Source organism: Elephas maximus, chromosome 2, assembly GCF_024166365.1.
Source record: "Elephas maximus indicus isolate mEleMax1 chromosome 2, mEleMax1 primary haplotype, whole genome shotgun sequence".
Taxonomy (NCBI): domain Eukaryota; kingdom Metazoa; phylum Chordata; class Mammalia; order Proboscidea; family Elephantidae; genus Elephas; species Elephas maximus.
In genome coordinates this window covers 223,007,415-223,025,692 of record NC_064820.1, presented here as the reverse complement: position 1 = coordinate 223,025,692, position 18,278 = coordinate 223,007,415, and the positions used below count along the sequence as shown (strand labels likewise).

General features: G+C 40.7%; 1 protein-coding gene across 1 annotated transcript in view; it reads left to right on the top strand.

Moving 5' to 3' along the window:
- DSCAM (DS cell adhesion molecule) overlaps nucleotides 1-18,278 on the top strand; it is a 1,038,663-nt gene that overhangs the window by 978,730 nt on the left and 41,655 nt on the right. The window contains exon 29 of the mRNA XM_049874902.1: nucleotides 15,092-15,207. Within this exon, the coding sequence (XP_049730859.1) occupies nucleotides 15,092-15,207 (116 nt within the window). The remainder of the gene's footprint in view (nucleotides 1-15,091; nucleotides 15,208-18,278) is intronic.

The following is an 18,278-nucleotide window of genomic DNA, read 5'->3' as shown; positions in this document are numbered from 1 at the left end:
TTATTCACAAAGAGCTCATGTCCCATACCTCCAGCATCTTAGAAGATCAAAAACCAAACTTATTGCCATCAAGTCAATTCCAACTCATAGCGATCCTATCGGACAGTAGAACTGCACTATAGTGTTTTCAAGGAGTGCCTGGTGAATTCAAACCGCCGACCTTTTGGTTAGCAGCCGTAGCACTTAACCACTATGCCACCAGGGTTACATTGGGCGCTATTGCCCCCAAAACCTGTTTGTTTGGCTATACTGTGTTTTATAGCAATTTAAATCATAGGTAAGGGATGCTGAGGAATCAGGAATAACTCTGGAATATTTGGAGTGAACAAGTAGATGAACCTTGGTGCTATTTGCTAAGATTCAGAAGACAGAAGCGTGGTCTGGACTTCTCTTTTTTTCCCTTGGAAGGGGCTTGCCTATGGCAGTGAAAACACCTGTTTTGGCCATGTTGAATTTGGGATACTTTTTAGGCATCCAGGGGAAGTGTCAAATAGACAGCTGGAAGTAAAATTCTGGAGCTCAGAGGCAAGGCAAAGAAATCCAAATGGCTGCAAAAAATCCCTTTCATAATGGGTATCGAATCATGCCAGCTGAAACTTACATAAGAAGATTATGAAACTTTACATGAAATGCCTTGTTGGCTCAGCAAGGACTTGGGCATTTTTGTCATCCCATGTAAGGAGACATCTGAACACATGTGCAATTGTGTTGAGTAAATGTTCTGATAAAACATCTAGAAAAACAAATAAGCCAGATCCCTCTATTTGTAATAACTGACCTACCTAATAAAGTCAATTTTCTAATGCAGACAAAAAATATGACTTAGTGAGTGCTATCTAAAAATTAGGAGATTTCTCATAAAATGTGGGCTTTCTCGCTTTTCTAGAAAATGTCCATCTGGGCACGATGTAGGTGGTAATGGTTCCCTGGATCTAGTGCAGTGTTTCCTTTAAACTGGGCATGACTTTTGCTCACCACAGCAGCCCTCTCCCCATCACCCCGTCCCCACCCCTAGCCCACTTCGCTAATTTGTACCCCCACCCTGGCTCCTGCAAGCCTCAAAGAGCAAGGCTTCAAACCGGTTCACTCCAGTTCAGACCCTTGCTGAGAATTTACGTCTCCACCTCTGTTATACCGAATCAGAATCTACATATCAATAAGATCCCCAGATGATTTATTTCTTAAAAAATTTTATTGTGTTTTAGGTGAAATTTTATAGCACAAGTTAGTTTTTCATTCAAAAATTTATACACAAATTGTTTTGTGACATTGGTTGAAATCCCCCGCAATGTGTCAGCACTCTCCCCCTTTCCACCTCAGGTCCCCATGTCCATTTGTCCAGTTTTCCTGTCCTTCCTCCCTTCTTGTCTTACCTTTGGGCAGGAGTTACCCTTTTGGTCCCATATGTTTGATTGAACTTAGAAGTACGTTCCTCACCTGTGCTATAGGCCTGTCTAACCTTTGACTGAAAGGTGGACTTCGGGAGTAGCTTCAGTTCTGAGTAAGCAGGGAGTCCAGGGGCCATAGTCTCAGAGTTTCCTCCAGCCTCCCTCAGACCAGTGAGTCTGGTCTTTTTTTTTTTTTTATAAATTTGAATTTTATTCTAAATTTTTCTCTTCCTCTGTCCAAGACTCTGTATAGTGGGTCTCGCCAGTGGTGGTAGCCAGGTACCATCTAGGTATTCTGGGCTCACGCTGGTGGAGGCTCTGCTTCATGCGATCCGTTAGCCCTTTGGACTAATGTTTTCCTTGTGTCTTTGGATTTCTTCATTCTCCTTTGCTCCGAACACGATGGGACCAATAGATGTATCTCAGACAGCCGCTAACAAGCTTTTAAGACCCCAGACACTATCACCAAAGTAGGATGTAGAACCCATTTTCTTTATGAGCTGTGTTATGCTAACTGACCTAGATATCCCTGCTGAGACCATGGCCCCAGCCCCTCAACCTCAGTAACTCTCTGTCTCGAGGTGTTTGGATGTGCCTAGGAAGCTTCTATGACTTTGCCTTGGTCAAGTTGTGCTGCCTTCCCCTATACTGTGTGCTGTCCTTCCCTTCCCCAAATTTAAATCTGTCTACTATTTAATTAGTAATTTCCCTTTTTCACCCCTCCTTTTCCTCGTAACCATCAAAGATTGTTTCATCTGTGTGTGAACCTTTTCTTGGGTTTTTGTAATAGTGGTCCAGTGAAATATTTGCCTTTCGCGACTAACTTATTTCACTCAACCTAATGCCCTCCAGGTTCATCTGTATTGTGAGATGTTTCATGGCTTCATTGTTCTTTATTATTGTGTAGAATTCCATTGTGTGTGTATGTACCATAATTTGGTTATCCATTCATCTGTTGGTGAGTACTTAGATTGTTTCCATCTTTTTGCTGCTGTAAACAATGCTGCAGTGAACATGAGTGTGCATATGTCTATTTGCGTGATGGCTCTTGTTTCTCTAAGATATATTTCTAGGAGTGGGATTGCTGGATCATATGATATTTCTATTTCTAGCATCTTAAGGAGGTGCCATATCATTTTCCATAGTGGTTGTTCCATTTTACATTCCCACCAGCAGTGCCTAAGAGTTACAGTCTCCCAGCAACCTCTCCAACATTTGTTATTTTGGGGTTTTTTTGTTTGTTTGTTTGTTATTGTTTTTAATTAGTGCCAATAATGTCAGGGTGAGATGGTATCTCATTGTAGTGTTTATTTACATTCCTCGAATGGCTAATGGTAGTGAGCCTCACGTGTCTATTTGCCACTGGAATGTCTTCTTCAGTGAAGTGTCTGTTCAAAACCTTTGCCCATTTTTATATTTGATTATTTGTCTTTTTGCTGTTGAAGTGTCACAGCATTTTGTAGATTTTAGAGATTAGACCCTTGTTGGATATGTTGTAGCCAAAATTTTTTTCCCAGCCTGTAGGTTCTCTTTTAACCCTTTTGGTAAAGTCTTTTGAAGAGCATAAGTGTTCAATTTTTAGGAGCTCGTAGTTATCTAGTTTATCTTCTGGTGTTTGTGTATTGTTAGCTATGGTTTGTACTGTATTTCTGGCATGTGTTTGGGCCCCTGGCATTGTCCCTATTCATTCTCCCATGATCTTTATCATTTTAGGTTTTGTATTTAGGTCTTTGATCCATTTTGAGTTAGTTTTTGTGTATGGTGTGAGTATGGGTCCTGTTTCATTTTTATAAAATTTATAAAATGGATATCCAGCTATGCCAGCATCATTAAAAAGACTGTATTTTCCCCATTTAACGGGCTTTGGTCCTTTGTCAAAGATTAGCTGACCTAATGGATTTACATCTGGGTTCTGGATTCTGTTCCATTGGTCTATGTGTCTGACATTTCAGTACCAGCTTCTTTTGACTACCATGGTTTGTATAGTAGGTTCTGAAATCACTTAGTTTGAGGCCTCCTACTTTATTCTTTTTTCTTCAATAATGCTTTGCTTATCCAGGGCCTCTTTCCTTTCCATATAAAGTTGGTGATCAGTTTTTCCATCTCATTAAAGAATGCTGTTGGTATTTGGTATTTGCATTGTATCTATAAATCAATTTGGGTACGATTGACATTTTCACAATTTTGAGTCTTCCTGTCCAGGAGCAGGAAACCCTGATGGTGTAGTGGTTAAGAGCTATGGCTGCTAATCAAAAGGTCAGCAGTTCGAATCTACCGGGTGCTCCTTGGAAACTCTCTGGGGCGGTTCTACTCTGTCCTATATGGTCACTATGAGTTGGAATCAACTCAATGGCAACAGGTTTGGTTTTCCTTTTTTTTTTTTTTTTATCCATGACCATGGTATGTTTTTTCATTTATGTAGGTCTTTTTGGTTTCTTGCTATAGTGTTTGTAGTTTTCTTTGTATAGGTCTTTTATGTCCTTGGTTACATTTATTCCTACATATTTTATCTTTTTAAGTGCTATTGTAAATGGTATTGTCTTCCTGATTTCCTTTTCAAAGTTCTGTTTGTTGGTGCATAGGAATCCAACTGATTCTTGTATGTTGATCTTGATCCTGCTACTCTGCTGACTCTTTCTATTAGTTCCAGTAGTTTTCTTGGGAATCTTTGGAGTTCTTTATGTATAGGATCGTATCATCTGTAAATAGGGATAGTTTTACTTCTTCTTTTCCAATTTGGATGCCCTTTATTTCTTTTTTCACATTATTGCCCTAGCTATGACTTCAAGCACAATGTTAAATAAAGGAACCCTGGTGGTGCAGTGGTTAAGAGCTCCACTCCCTTCTATTCCAATTTTATTGAGAGTTTTTATCAGGAATGGGTGTTGGACTTTATCAAACATTCATTCTACATTGCTTGACATGATCATGTGATTCTTTTCATTTGTTCTATTTATGTGACAGATTACGCTGATTGATTTTCTAATGTTGAACCATCCTTGCATAACTGGTATGAATCCCACTTGGTCATGGTGTATTATTATTATTTTTTGATATGATGCTGAATTTTATTGACTAGAATTGTTGAGAATTTTCACATCTATATTCATGAGAGATATTGGTCTGTAAATTTCTTTTTCTTTTTTGTGGTGTTTTTGCCTGGCTTTGGTATCAGGATTAGGCTGGCTTCATAGAATGAATTCGGGAGTATTCCTTCCTTTTCTATACTCTAAAATAATTTGATCAGTGCAGTTGTGAGCTCTTCTCTGAAAGTTTGGTAGAATTATCCAGTGAAGTTTTATGCGCCAGTGTTTTATTTTGTTCGGAGTTTTTTTTTTTTTTTTTTAATCACCTCTTCAATCTCTTCTCTTTTTATGAGTCTGTTCAGATTTTCTATCTCAGTTTGTGTTAGTTTAGGTAGGTAGCATGGCTCTAGAAGTTTGTCCATTTCCTCTAGGTTCTCAAATTTACTGGAGTACAATTGTTCGTAGTGTTCTGTTAGGATCCTTTTTATTTCAGTTGGGTCTTTTGTAATGTTCCTCATCTCATTTCTTTTTTGGGTTATTCGCCTCCTTTCCTGTTTTTCTGTTGTCAGTTTGACCAATGGTTTGTTGATTTTGTTGATCTTTTCAAAGAATGAGCTTTTGGTCTTGTTGATTCTATTGTTTTTCTGTTCGCTATTTCATTTATCTCTGCTCTGATCTCTAATATTTCCTTTCTTCTGGCACCCGTGGGCTTCTTTTACTGTTCTCTATTTGTTTGAGTTATAGGGCTAAGGTTTTGATTTTAACCCATTCTTCTTTTTTTGATGTGTGCATTTATTGCTATAAATTGACCTCTGAGCATTGCCTTTGCTGTGTCCCAAAGGTTTTGGTATGATGTGTTTTCATTCTTATTTAATTACAGGAAGTTTTTTATTCCCTCTTTGATTTCTTCTATTATCCATTTGTTTTTAGTCAAGGTGTTATTCAGTTTCGATGTATTTGATTTTTCTTCCTCACTCTTCCTGTTATTGATTTCTACTTTTATCATGTTGTGATCAGAGAGGATGCTTTGTATTATTTTGATGTTTTGGATCTTACTGAGGGTTGCTTCGTGCCCTAAAAGGTGGTCTATTGTGGAGAATGTTCCATGTGCATTGGAAAAGAATGTATACTTTGATGAGTTGGGTGGAGCATTCTATATACGTCTGTGAGGTCCAACTGGTTGATTTTGACCTTTAGATCTTTCGTATCTTTGTTGAGTTTTTTCCTAGATGCCCTGCCCTTTACCGAGAGTGGTGTGTCTATTGTGGAACTGTCTATTCCTGTTAGAGTTTGTTTTATGTATTTTGAAGCACTGTCATTGGGTGCATAGATACTTGTTAAGATTGTTTTGTTGGGGGATTATCCCTTTAATTATTATATAATATTCTTCCTTATCTTTTCTGGTGGATTTTGTTTTAAAGTCTATATTATCTGATATTAATATTGCCACTGCTCCCTTCCTTAGTTAAATTTCCTTGATATATTTTTTCCATCCTTCTATTTTTAATATATTTATGTCTTTGTGTCTAACATGTATCTCTTGTAGACAGCATATTGATGGGTCATGCATTTTTATCCATTCTGCCACTCTCTGTCTCTTTATAGGTGCATTTAAGCCATTTACATTCAGTGTGAATATCAATGGGTCTGAGTTTATTGCTGTTATATGGTTGTGCTTTTTGTGTGTGTGTGTGTGTGTGTGTGTGTAAATGGTGCTGGCGGTTTCTTTATTCCTCTTACTTTCCAATGCTGAGTTTCTTTTGTTTGTGGGTTTTCTTTTCTTTTCTTTCATTATTATAGACTTCGTGTTTACTGAGACTTTATGTTTTTCTTTTTTTATTCTGATGAGGAGGTTTGTTAACTTTCTTTGTGGTTACTTTGAAATGTACCTTCATCTTCTTCAGTTTGAGCCAGTCTTTCATTACTTGGTATGGCCTTGGCTTCCTCTCCATTTGAAAGTTTTATACCTATACTGTTTGTTCCCCCTTTTATTGTTTTGTCATTGTCGTCATTTACAAATTGACATCTCTACTTCCCGGTTTTAAGTCTTTTAGCTTTGTCTTATTACTGAGAGTTCTTTACCTAGGTTGGCATCTGGCTGATGCTGTCCTGTGTCCTGCAGTCCAATTGTTGTCTGATGTTGTTGATTTTCTAACCAAAGGACTCCCTCTAATATTTCTGCTACGTTTGGTTTGGTTTTTACAAATTCCTTTAATTTCTGTTTATCTAGAATGTCCTAATTTTGCCATCGTATTTGAGAGAGAGTTTTACAGGATATATTACTCTTGGTTGGCAGTTTTTCTTTTTTTCTTTCAAGGTTTTACACATTATTCCATTGTCTTCTTGCCTGCATAGTTTCTGCTGAGTAATCAGAGTTTAGTCATATTGTTTCCCCGTTGTAAGTGATATTTCGTTTTTCTTGAGCTTATCTCTGGATTCTTTCTTTGCCTTTGGTTTTGGCAAGTGTGATTATGATGTGTCTTGGAGACTTTCTTTTGAGGTCTATATGGAATTCATTGTGCTTCTTGGATGACCAGCTTAGATGATCAGCTTTGCATCTTTCATGATTTTGGGGAAGTTTTTTGCCAGCAAATCTTCAACAATATTTTCTCTATTTTCTACTTTCTTCCTCCCCGTTTTTCTGGAACTCCTATCACGTGTAAATATTTGCCCTTGATTGTACCCCACATTATTATTAGGTTTTCTTTATTCTTTTCTCTGATTTTTCTTTAAACAAAGTGGCGTCCACGAATTTGTCTTCAATCTCATTGATTCTGTTTTCCATTGTTTCAGATTTGCTATTGAAACTTTCTATCGAATTGTCCATTTCTGAAATTTTGTTGTTTATCTTTTGGATTTCTAGTTGCTATTTTTGTATGATTTCTAAATTGTTTGTTTATTTTTATGTTTTGTTCTTGTATTATTTTCCTGAATTATCTTGCTTTGTCTTTTTTCCTTGATTTTGACTATGTTTCCATTGGTTTTGTCTGTGTTTTCCATGATTTTGTCTCTTTTTCCTTGTTTTGGTCTGTGTTTTTCTTGATCGCTTTCCTAATCTCTTGAAGAGTGCTAACTATTAATCTTTTGAATTCCACATCAAGTAATTCCACTGCCTTTTCTTCTACGAGAATGTCATCTGATACTTTATTTTAATCATTTTCTGGACCCATTTTGTCTTGCTTTTTTCTATGTTTTGATATAATCTGCTGTCTCTGAGATAATAAAGTATTATTTTCTTTATTTATTGATTGTGTGTTGGTTGTTTCATCCTGCTTCTTTGTTTTAATATGTCAGGGCTGGCAGGCCAGGCATGCTTTGCTGCTTGCTTATCTGTGGGGATGACAGCTCTCACCACCTTGACTGGGTGGGCAGGGCAGCAGCAGACAGGGTGACCCACTTCACTGTACACTGGTTTGACGAGGTGGATCAGGGTGGACTGGGCAGGCACTATCTTCCTCCTGATGTTGATCCAGCAGTATGGGAGCATTCACAGCCCCTTGCCAGATAGACGAGGGTGTTGGATGGGGAGTCGTAGGGTCTCACTTCCCACTGTTCAGGGGCTTGTGAAGTGGCAGGAGGGAAGCAATAGTGCAGCCCCGTACAGTGGTGGGCCTGAGCCAGGGATGCGGTAGCCATGGTGGCATGGCAAGAGCTGACCAGAAGAGGGGGGTCGCATATGGGGCTAAGTGTGGAGAAGAAAGAAAAGAAAAGAGAGAGAAAGAAAACAAAAAAAGGTAGCCAGTGGGTGGGGTCAGGTGGGATCTGGGGTAACATTGGGCCGGTAGCTCTCTAGCCAAGCTGCACGGTGTGGCCCGTTGGGAAGGGGCAGGGGAGCCATATGAGGCCAGCTGAAAGGGATAATGGAAAGGGAAAAAATGGCATGAGCCAGCAGGTGGGAGCAGGGCAGTCCTGGGGTAATGGTGGGCCAGCAGCACCCTAGCCAAGTGATGCAGCCATGGCCAATTGGGAAGGGGTGGGGGTATTGTATGGGGCAGAAGGTTGTAGGGTGGAAAGTGTGTTTCTCTTATTACCAGGTGCTCTATCTCCTGTTGAGAGCTCTTTGAAGTTGCCTTCTTATACTCCCTGTCTGGGGTCACTGCTGGCTGTTTCAAGACGGCAACGCTGTGCCGTCAGTTGGCTGGGGACATCTATTCCTTATCTCTCCTTGTTCTCTGTTTTCATTCAATTTCTTCTTCCATAGGGTGTTCGATCTAGTTCTTTATCCCTTCCTTTGCTGCTTAGGGCTCCAGGATTGACATTTGTGCCTGTTTTACTTAGTTTTTTGGGTCTTGGCTGTTGAGGGGTGGCATGACGCATCTGTCTAGGGCACCATGTGTGTTCTGTCTCCCAGGTGACTCTTATGTATAATAAATTTTGAGAACAACTGCTCTACTAGTGGTTCTCAGAATTGATCCCTAACCAGTAGCATTAGCGTCACCTGGAAACTTGTTAGAAATGTAAATTCTCAGCAGGAATTTGAGCCAAAATGTACTTGTTTAAAACCCTGTCAGAGAGAGTTTCTGAAACCCATGCTTTTGTTCAGGTGTGTAATTCTTCTGGTCCCTCACTCCACTTTACCTGCTCCCTCCCACTATGCTGGACCACACTCCTCTACCCACTCCCAAATAAATCTTGTTTCCACTAAAAGGACCCTGGAGGTCATGGTCCCCAGACCTTCTGTTAGCCCATGACTGGAACCATTCCCAAAGCCAACTCTTCAGACAGGGATTGGTCTGGACTATAAGATAGAAAATGATAGTGGTGAGGAGTGAGCTTCTTGGGTCACGTAGACACATGAGACTATGTGGGCAGCTCCTGTCTGGAGGTAAGATGAAACGGTAGAGGGGGACAGGAGCTGGCTGAATGGGTACCAGGAATACAGAGTGGAGAGAACGAGTGTGCTGTCTCATTAGGGGAAAAGCAACTAGTAGTACGTAGCAAGATGTGTATAAGTTTTTGTATGAGAGACTGACTTGATTTGTAAATTTCACTTAAAACTCAATAGAAAAAAAAAAAATCATCTCCAACCAAAGGTCCTGCAACCATGGTGTGTGTTTTCCAACATGTTCAATGTTCATTTAGTTAGCATTTGGTATTAGTTTCTCTGATGTCCTAAAATTCATTCCTACCCCTTCTCATTAGCTGCAGAGGAAGACATTAGAAAGCATCCTCTTTGTTAATACAGCAATTACTGTGGTAGAAAGACCACCTGTTGATAAAAGGAAGCATTAATAATGATGTTCTCAGTTGTCAGTTGCTGACATGAAATTAGAAACATTAAAACTAGTAATTACTACCACTTAAGATGGTTTAAGATGGTTAAGGTGGTTTTCCTCCAAAGGGTGCAAGTAATTGAAAATGAAGGGAATTTCCAAGTTCCCCTGTGAGGTGGATTTTTAGAGGATTAATTTAGAAGTAAAAGGAATGTTTTTAATCATGAAAGGTCAGTGCAATCTCAATTTGGCAGGTTAACAGGCCAAGCGACAAAAGACTATGTCACCTACCTGGTCAGTTTAGGGTCAGCCGCTTTCCAGATGTGGGCCAGGAAGTCTAGACAAATGGTCCATTGGTACAGAGAAGGATACGAATTGCTGTCCCTGATCTTTGCTGCCGTTTTCTCTGGAAAGCTCAGGACTAAGCAGGCTGGTGTAGGGAGGACAATAAGGAACTGAAGCCCATGTACTAATACAAATGCTGCCACCAGCTAGTTTTGCAACCTTGGACAAGTCATTTTATATCTGTGTCCAGCTTTCCTCACCTAAAAGTGAGAAAGTCAAATTAGACACCAATTCAAAATTGTTTCTGGCTTTATCATTCTGTAATCTGGGAGAATGTAACATTTAGTTTCCTACCAGGTTCCAAAAAGAAGCATCTGGGTATTTCAGGGGATTAGCTGTCCTAGGGCCAGACTGGCACATGCAACTGCACATCAGACACAGAAAACAAGGAGCCTCCAGGTGACCCCCTCATGGCACCATCTCCCACATCTGTACTTCCTGCTTTGAGACATGCATCCATTTTCCCCAGGCAAATCATCCCAGAGAACAGAAACTCCACCCACCACCCCCAGATAAAATGGATTTTCTTTGTATATGTTTGTTGTTGTTGAGTGCTGTCGGGTTGATTCTGACTCATACCAACCCCATGTAACAGAGTCGAACTGTACCATAGGGGTGTCCTGGCTATAATCTTTATGGGAGCAGATTAACAGGTCTTTCTGCAGTAGAGCCTCTGAGTGGGTTTGAACCACCAGCCTTTCAGTTAGCAGCCAAGCTCTTAGCAGTTGCCCCACCAGGGCTCCTTCTTTGTATGTTTAGGCAAGAATAATTTTTTTAAAAAATACCAGCCTTCTAAGAAGTGGGAGTGGCTTGCTTGAAGGCATTAACCCAACATGTGTTTAATACTCAAGGGTTAGAATTAGTAAGAGAGCCAGTTGTAAGTAAAGAAAGATTCAGATTGAGAGCTTAAACTAATTTAGCTTTTTTTGAAGTTCATAATTTTATACACATATTAAAAAAGAAACACCACAGCATTATAATGAGATATACTCCTGACAGCCCTATAGTTAGTTACACTTAAGAATGCTTTGTATCGTATTACGGGGCGGGTAGGGCTGTGCAGACATTTTCATTAGATTTTTTTTCCCACACCCCTTAAGGAAATATTAAGACTTTAAACAGTTATAGCAACTGCAAGTAATTTATTGGCTGAGCTGGGAAATACCATCTTCTATAAACCATTCTCAACTCTCCCTATGACCATCTTTTTCATCAGACAACCAGATGGCAAATGGATGGTGGAAGATTATATTTTAATATTAAGTAGCTGCACATTGGAAATCCTGGTGGAGTAGTGGTCAAGAGCTACAGCTGCTAACCAAAAGGTTAGCGGTTTGAATCCACCAGAAGCTCGTTGGAAACCCCGCGGAGCCATTCTACTCCGTCCTATAGGGTCACTATGAGTTGGAATTGACTCAGCAGCAGCGGGTTTAGTTTTTTTGGTTAGCTGCATATTTAGCGTGATGCTACATCACATAAAAGATGCAACTGTGTTTCCACAGTGAACACATTCAGAATTTTTTAGCAGGTTGCAAATGAGGTTTCTTTGAATAACTTTTTTTAAAGGTTTGCTGCTGTTCTAATGATGAATTGTTACAATTGTTGAGACTTAACCTTCATAAAACAACATATTATTAAATATCATAGCAAATATTATGAAAATGAAACAATTTAGTTGGGTCTAATAGGTATTTTAGAATTGAAAGTATATTATTGCCCCAAAGCAAAGCCTTTGGGTACATGTCATTCAGCTAGCACAAATAGCATGATCTGTTCAACAATCTTAAACAAATATATATTGAGCACCTACTTTGTGCCAAATACTGTTTTAAGTTATCGGGGCATACAGGGAATAGGACTGATGAAAATATTTTTTGTGGAGCTTCTATTCTGGAGGGAGAGAAAGAATAAATAAAAAATTAAATATATGCTACCCATTGAAAAACCCACTGCCATCAAGCCAATTCAGACTCATAGCGATCCTAAAGGACAGACCAGAACTGCCCCTAGCGTTTCCAAGGAGCATCTGGTGGATTTGAACTGCCAGCCTTTTGGTTAGCAGCTGTAGCTCTTAACCACTATGCTGCCAGGGTTTCCCAGTATACAGCTAGTTAATATTAAAATATAATCTTCCACCATCTAATTGCCATGTGTTAGATAGTATTAAGTGCTAAGGAGACAAAGCAGAGAATGAGAAGGAAGTGTGGGGCGTTCCCATAGCCAATGGGAACACAATGGCCAACCTAAGTCCATTGAAAAAATGGCATCAGAGTCAAGTTCAGAAGGAAGAGAAGGAGTCAGTCAGGTGGGCAGTGGGGGAGAGCAAGGGAGTTCCTTTGTTCTAAGCAAAGGAAACAGCGAGTGCAAAGGTGGTAGAGAAACAATTAGCCCCTGAATCTCGAGATTTAGGGGGCATTTTCTTTTTTTTATTGAACTTTAGATGAAGGTTTACAGAACAAACTAGTTTCTCATCAAACAGTGGTACACACATTGTTGTACGACTTTGGGTAACAGCCCCACGACATGTCAATACTCTCCCTTCTCAACCCTGGGTTCCCTATTACCAGCTTTCCTGTTCCCTCCTGCCTTCCAGTCCCTGCCCCAGGGCGGGTACACCCCTTTAGTCTTGTTTTGTTCCGTGGTTCTGTTCAATCTTTGGTTGAAGGGTGAACCTCAGGAGTGACCTCATTACTGAGCTAAAAGTGTGTCCAGGGTCCATACTCTCAGGGTTTCTCCAGTCTCTGTCAGGCCAGCAAGTCTAGTCTTCCTTTTTGAGTTAGAATTTTGTCCTACATTTTTCTCCAGCTCTGTCTGGGACCCTCTATTGTGTTCCTGTCAGGGCAATCAGCAGTGGTAGCCAGGCACCATCTAGTTGTACTGGACACAGTCAGGTGGAGGCTGTGGTAGATGTGGTCAATTAGTCCTTTGGACTAATCTTTCCCTTGTATCTTTAGTTTTCTTTATTCTTCCTTGCTCCAGAAGCGATGAGACCAGTGAAGTATCCTCAATGACCGCTCACAGGCTTTTAAGACCCCAGACGCTACTCACCAAAGTAGACTGTAGAACATATTCTTTTATAAACTCTGTTATACCAATTAAGCTAGATGTTCTCCAAGACCATGGTCAAGGGGGCATTTTCTTGCCTTCCCACTGGGGGTCTCTCCGCACAGTGCAGTCCTCAGTGGAGATGCCATCGGAGTTTACCTCCAGCTTTGATTGTCCCTGTTTGTAAGGTTGAATCACATTCTAAGCCTTTGTGCCAGTTGCAGCGGTTTAAGCAGTTATTTAGCTTGCTTCCTGTGTCAATCCAATTGCACACCCCTCATTGTTATTTAAGTACAGCCTGTGCTTCGTGCTCCTAGCTGTTCTGTTTAATAGAGCAGCCGCTGACTGCCTCATAACTATTCATGACGAGCAGAAGGAACTGGCTCACACTTCTATTTTTGGTGCAAGGACAAAGCTCAGGTCCCTGGTGAAGTTTCTAAACAGATCTGTCTGATTTTCACAGAGAAGTCCCCCGTATATTTTTGTGGAAATACAACTTTTCTAAGCATGATATAACTGCAGCCCCCAGTAACCAAAATACTCTTTTTTTAATACAATAATGTGAATCTTTGTTTGCTCTGTGATTGGTTTTTAACCCCAAAGTGAGAACTTAGCTAAGTAAGTGATTTGAGAGAATATATAGACCATGTGAATAATTCAGGCCAAAACCTTTGAATCTGAGCTCTGCATAGTTAGCACAATCTAGCTAGCTAACCCAGTTACTCATCTGTGGGGCAAGAAATCTGGTTCAAGATCAAGTCCTAAATAGAAATTCTAACACCTTTCAGAAACTGTCTTTTTCGTGGACTGTTTTGTTTGCACTCAAATGGAGAGAGAAGCATTATAAGATATTCAGACTATTAACATGGACTTCAACAGGCAAACGTTGAAGGGAGTTCTGTAATGAACCTGACCTTGGATTATTAACATTCCACTAGCCACATGGCTCACTGATGAGGAAGGAACTGTGGAGGCGGAGTCCTGGGATTCCTGGTGAATTTCTTGGTTGGAACGGAAAGCATCTGAGATTTTTCAAGGATGTCCCCTTTACTGTTCACTATTAAAAGGAACTTACACGGAGGTGAATCATCACTGGAGGGAACAAGGCTCCAGAATTCTCTCTGAAAATGGATTTTGACCATTATTGAGCTGGATTTGTGAGTGCCATAGATTAACCCACTGATCGAGTTACACGAACGACTGCTGCTTCTTTAGGGGGGTCTCAGTAAACATTATTTTAAAATCTGCTAAATGCATGCAGTTCTGTCAAGACTGAGCAGCCATCCTTCTACTGTGGATTGCTAATTAAGGCCTTGATTGACTTTTTGAATTTTTCTGCAACATGGAGATTTTTTTTTTTTACTGCAGCCTGTAACCGAGTATGATTGCACCACGCAGTTTTACTACTGATTTCCATTTGCTCTGAGAAGAGAGCTCGCTGGAAGAGCAATTTTCTGGTACACAAATTCTGAGATAAAAGTCTTATAGTAATTGCTTTTCTTCTATTCTAAAGTGTACTATCAGTTAAGAGAAGGAAACTAATGTCAGGGAAGCTAACAAGGTTTGTGATTTGCTGCTGGAACAAGGACAAAATGGCACCGGATATAAATACGAATCTATTAGTGGAAGCCCTACCCAATAAATTCCTGTCCACTGAGCCCCCACCCAATGAGCTTCACAAACCCTCTCCCTTACTCTCTTTGAAACAGCTCGTATCTAACAAATGGCATTGGTTTAAAAATCTCTTTTTATTGGTTTCGTTTAGTTTTCCACAAGAAATGGGAAATTTCCCAAAGCTTAATTGCCAGACTTAGAACCAATCTCTACTGACAAGTTGAATTTTCTAAACTTTCTGACTGTTTTGATTACATTTAATATTAATAAATGTAATTTGTAGGAAGGAGAAAAATCTCATGTAATATGCTTCACCTCATCCGTTGCTCACAAGTCATAACTGTACCCCTTGAATTTTGTATAATTAGAGAATAAACCAAGTTGGTTAATAAGTACATGTTAGCATAATGTAACATAGAACTGGATTTGTTAATATGTCCTTCCCTTCTTTTGTTTCCAGTAAGAATACCCGGACCTCGGATACCTTGAGCAAGCAACAACAGACCCTGAGAATGCATATAGACATACCTAGGGCTCAGCTTTTAATTGAAGAGAGAGACACAATGGAGACCATTGGTAAGGTGCCGTGTCTGCTGCCTTACACAATATAGCTGCTGCAGCAATGCCCTCTCAGCCCAAACCCTGGAGGGTGGGAAATGTTAGATAGGGGGACATCTTAAATACTACATGAGCAAAGAAGTTAGAAGGTACAGAACAGGTAAGGAGGAGAATGAGTACCAGCAAATGTGGAGGGAAATTGACTTACATACATCTCAAAGGACACCTGGGACAGGGGTTCCCCAGCTCTGATATCCACACTGGCTCCTTCCTTGGGAGGCTATTGGTTCCACTCCAAAGAAAAAATGCCTGCCATCAAAGAACACTGGAAAGGCTGCACGTTTCATAAAGCTCCATCTTGGAAATTCACATTTTGGGAAATACCCAGTTCCCTTATTTCAGAGTTGTAGAACGAAAACCAGAGAGGTTTGTGGCTTAACTCTTTGCAGTCTCTTTCCACTACCCCACACTGCCTACCTATGTCATTCTGTTTGTTCCAGAATTAGAGACTTTGTATTCCCATTGCAATATAGAGGAGAGCTACCATTGACTGAGAGTTCCCTAAATGTCACATACGTTTATAAGCACTTTGTGTGCATTATTTAATTTATCCATTCCAACCAATATATGATAAAGGTACTACTTGTATAACTGAAATATAGAGAAGTCCTGTGATTTGCCAAGGTCCTGCAGACATCAGGAGCAGAACCAGGATTCCCATCCGCAGCCTCCTTTCGAGCCCACCTGCCCCCCCAACAGGCCATCCACCTCCAGTGATGGGACCACTGCCACCTGTTTCCACATCAGTCAGCTACTTCCCAGCACCCCTTGCCTTAGCAGTACCTCTGGGCTTTCTAGTACCCATGGAAACAGACTCTGAGGCCCGTCCCTGAGACTGCCTCTTTTCAAATTTAGCTTACTGTTTGCTTTGGAAGATGTTTGCTGGCATTCTGGCCCCAGGGAAACCCATTCCTGTGGCCTGGATAAAACTGTCCAATTCCTGGCACAAAACCCAAATACTTCTTGACAGGAAGGCAGTGGTAACAGGACAGATTGGCAACACGCCTACTTTGTCTCCCACTCATTGCCCCACCCAACCCTACTGTTTCTCAGTGTGTTCAAATAGAAGAGGTAAGAGGCGTCTTTGCCTATTGCTGTCGGTTGCCATCCAGCTGGCTCCAACTCATGGCCACTCCAGGCACAACAGAACTAAATGGTGCCTGGCCCAGCATCATCTTCACGATCATTGGTGTGCCCAAGCCCATTGCTGTGGGCTGTATATTTTCAGTGCCTTCCAACCTCAGAGATTCACCTTCCAGTATTACATCAGACAATATTCTGATGTGATCTATACAGTTTTCACTGGCTAATTTTCAGAAGCAGATTGCCAGGCCTTTCCTTTTTGTCTGTCTTAGTCTGGAAACCTATACACCATGGGTGATCCTGCTGGTATTTGAAATACATCACAGCAATATACAAGCCACCACAGTATGACAAACTGACAGGTGGGTGGTAGACCTTGACCTAATGGCTCTCAAATTATAAGGCTTTGACAGCCCTCAATAGATTCAAGTTTGGTCCATGAATAATAGCACTTAGAGAAAGGCCAGTCAAGTCCAATGTGGCTGTAGACAACTGACTTCAGTTAAACACGTTTCCAGTCTTGTATGAGGAGGCACTACTCATTCCTAAAACACAAAGCATTATATTAGTGTGCTCCTGTCCAGATAAGGTACCACATTTTGGTTTTGATTTTTTTTTTTCTTTTCAGTAAAATAACTGAGATCTCTTTTATTTAACTGAATAGATTGGACATTAGAACTAAAATCTCCTTTGAAGCATTGGTTCAAAAACCAAAATGTAATTTTCTTGGCCTTATAATATCATTATGATATTTGCTAAGTGGAGCTCTGGTGGCACAGTGGTTAAGAGCTCGGCTGCTGACCAAAAGGTTGGCAGTTCAAATCCACCACCCACTTCTTGGAAACTCTACGAGGTAGTTCTACTCGACTCGACAACGAGTTTTTTTTTTTTTTGCTAAATATTCCTCACTAGACTTGTTAATAATTGTACATGTAGTTATTAAAATAGAGAGTTAGACAGATTCTTTGAGTGGTGAGCTGGTCATTGCTGGGTTAACACCAGAGAAAGATCTGCCTATTGTTTCTCTACGTAATAATGACCCTTGGGGGAGATACGTCACCTTCCATGCAGCATCGTCTATCACCAAGGGTTGTTTACCTCCTGGTGATACCTGATGGGTGATCGATGGCATTTTCTAATTACTGGGGAAGTAGAAACATGATGCTTGAAAATGCTTGGGCTCTGACAAGAAGAATCCAATATTTGAGTGCCATAAATATCTAGCCAGAATAAATGGTTAACTTCACAAACTGACAAAAAAAACACAGGCCCCCGAAATTTCCCATTTAAAGTTTGCAACCCAGCCCTGCAGATAGTTTGTTATGCTCTCAGCAGGGAAGTATATTAGAATACAAAGCACATCAACGTTATTAACAAAAAGCAAACATAGGTGACGGCCTCTGAGCCAGGTCCTACTGTTAAGAAAATGTGTCTGTAGAAAACCCATTGCCATCAAGTCAGTCCTGACTCGTGGTGACCCCATGTGTTACAGAGGAGAAATGTTCCATAGGGTTTTCTTGGCTATAATCTTTACTGAATCCTTCCCAAAGCAGATCACCAGGTCTTTCTTCTGTGGCCCCACTGGATGGGGTCAAACCTTTAGGTGAGCAGTTGAGCACAAACTGTTTGCGCCACCTAGGGACCTGTCTGTAGAAAGGCGACACTGTGTGAGGGGTCCAGCGGTGAGCCCAGGAGCTGCCTTTGCAACAACCTGCACTGCACCGTGTGCAGACTGAACGAGACACCTTGGCAGTCCTCCTTCTGTTTCTCTGCCAAGAAAGAAGCTTTCCTTTCCTGCCAGAGCCTGAGTAATTGGATTTTGTAAGGATCACTCTGTTCAGAGCCATTTTTGGGCACAAGAGTCTAGCAATGTTGACTTTTCACATCAACGTTCTGGTGTCACAGCAGACTATAGCTTGGTCCCAGCTGACTGATAAATTCATACG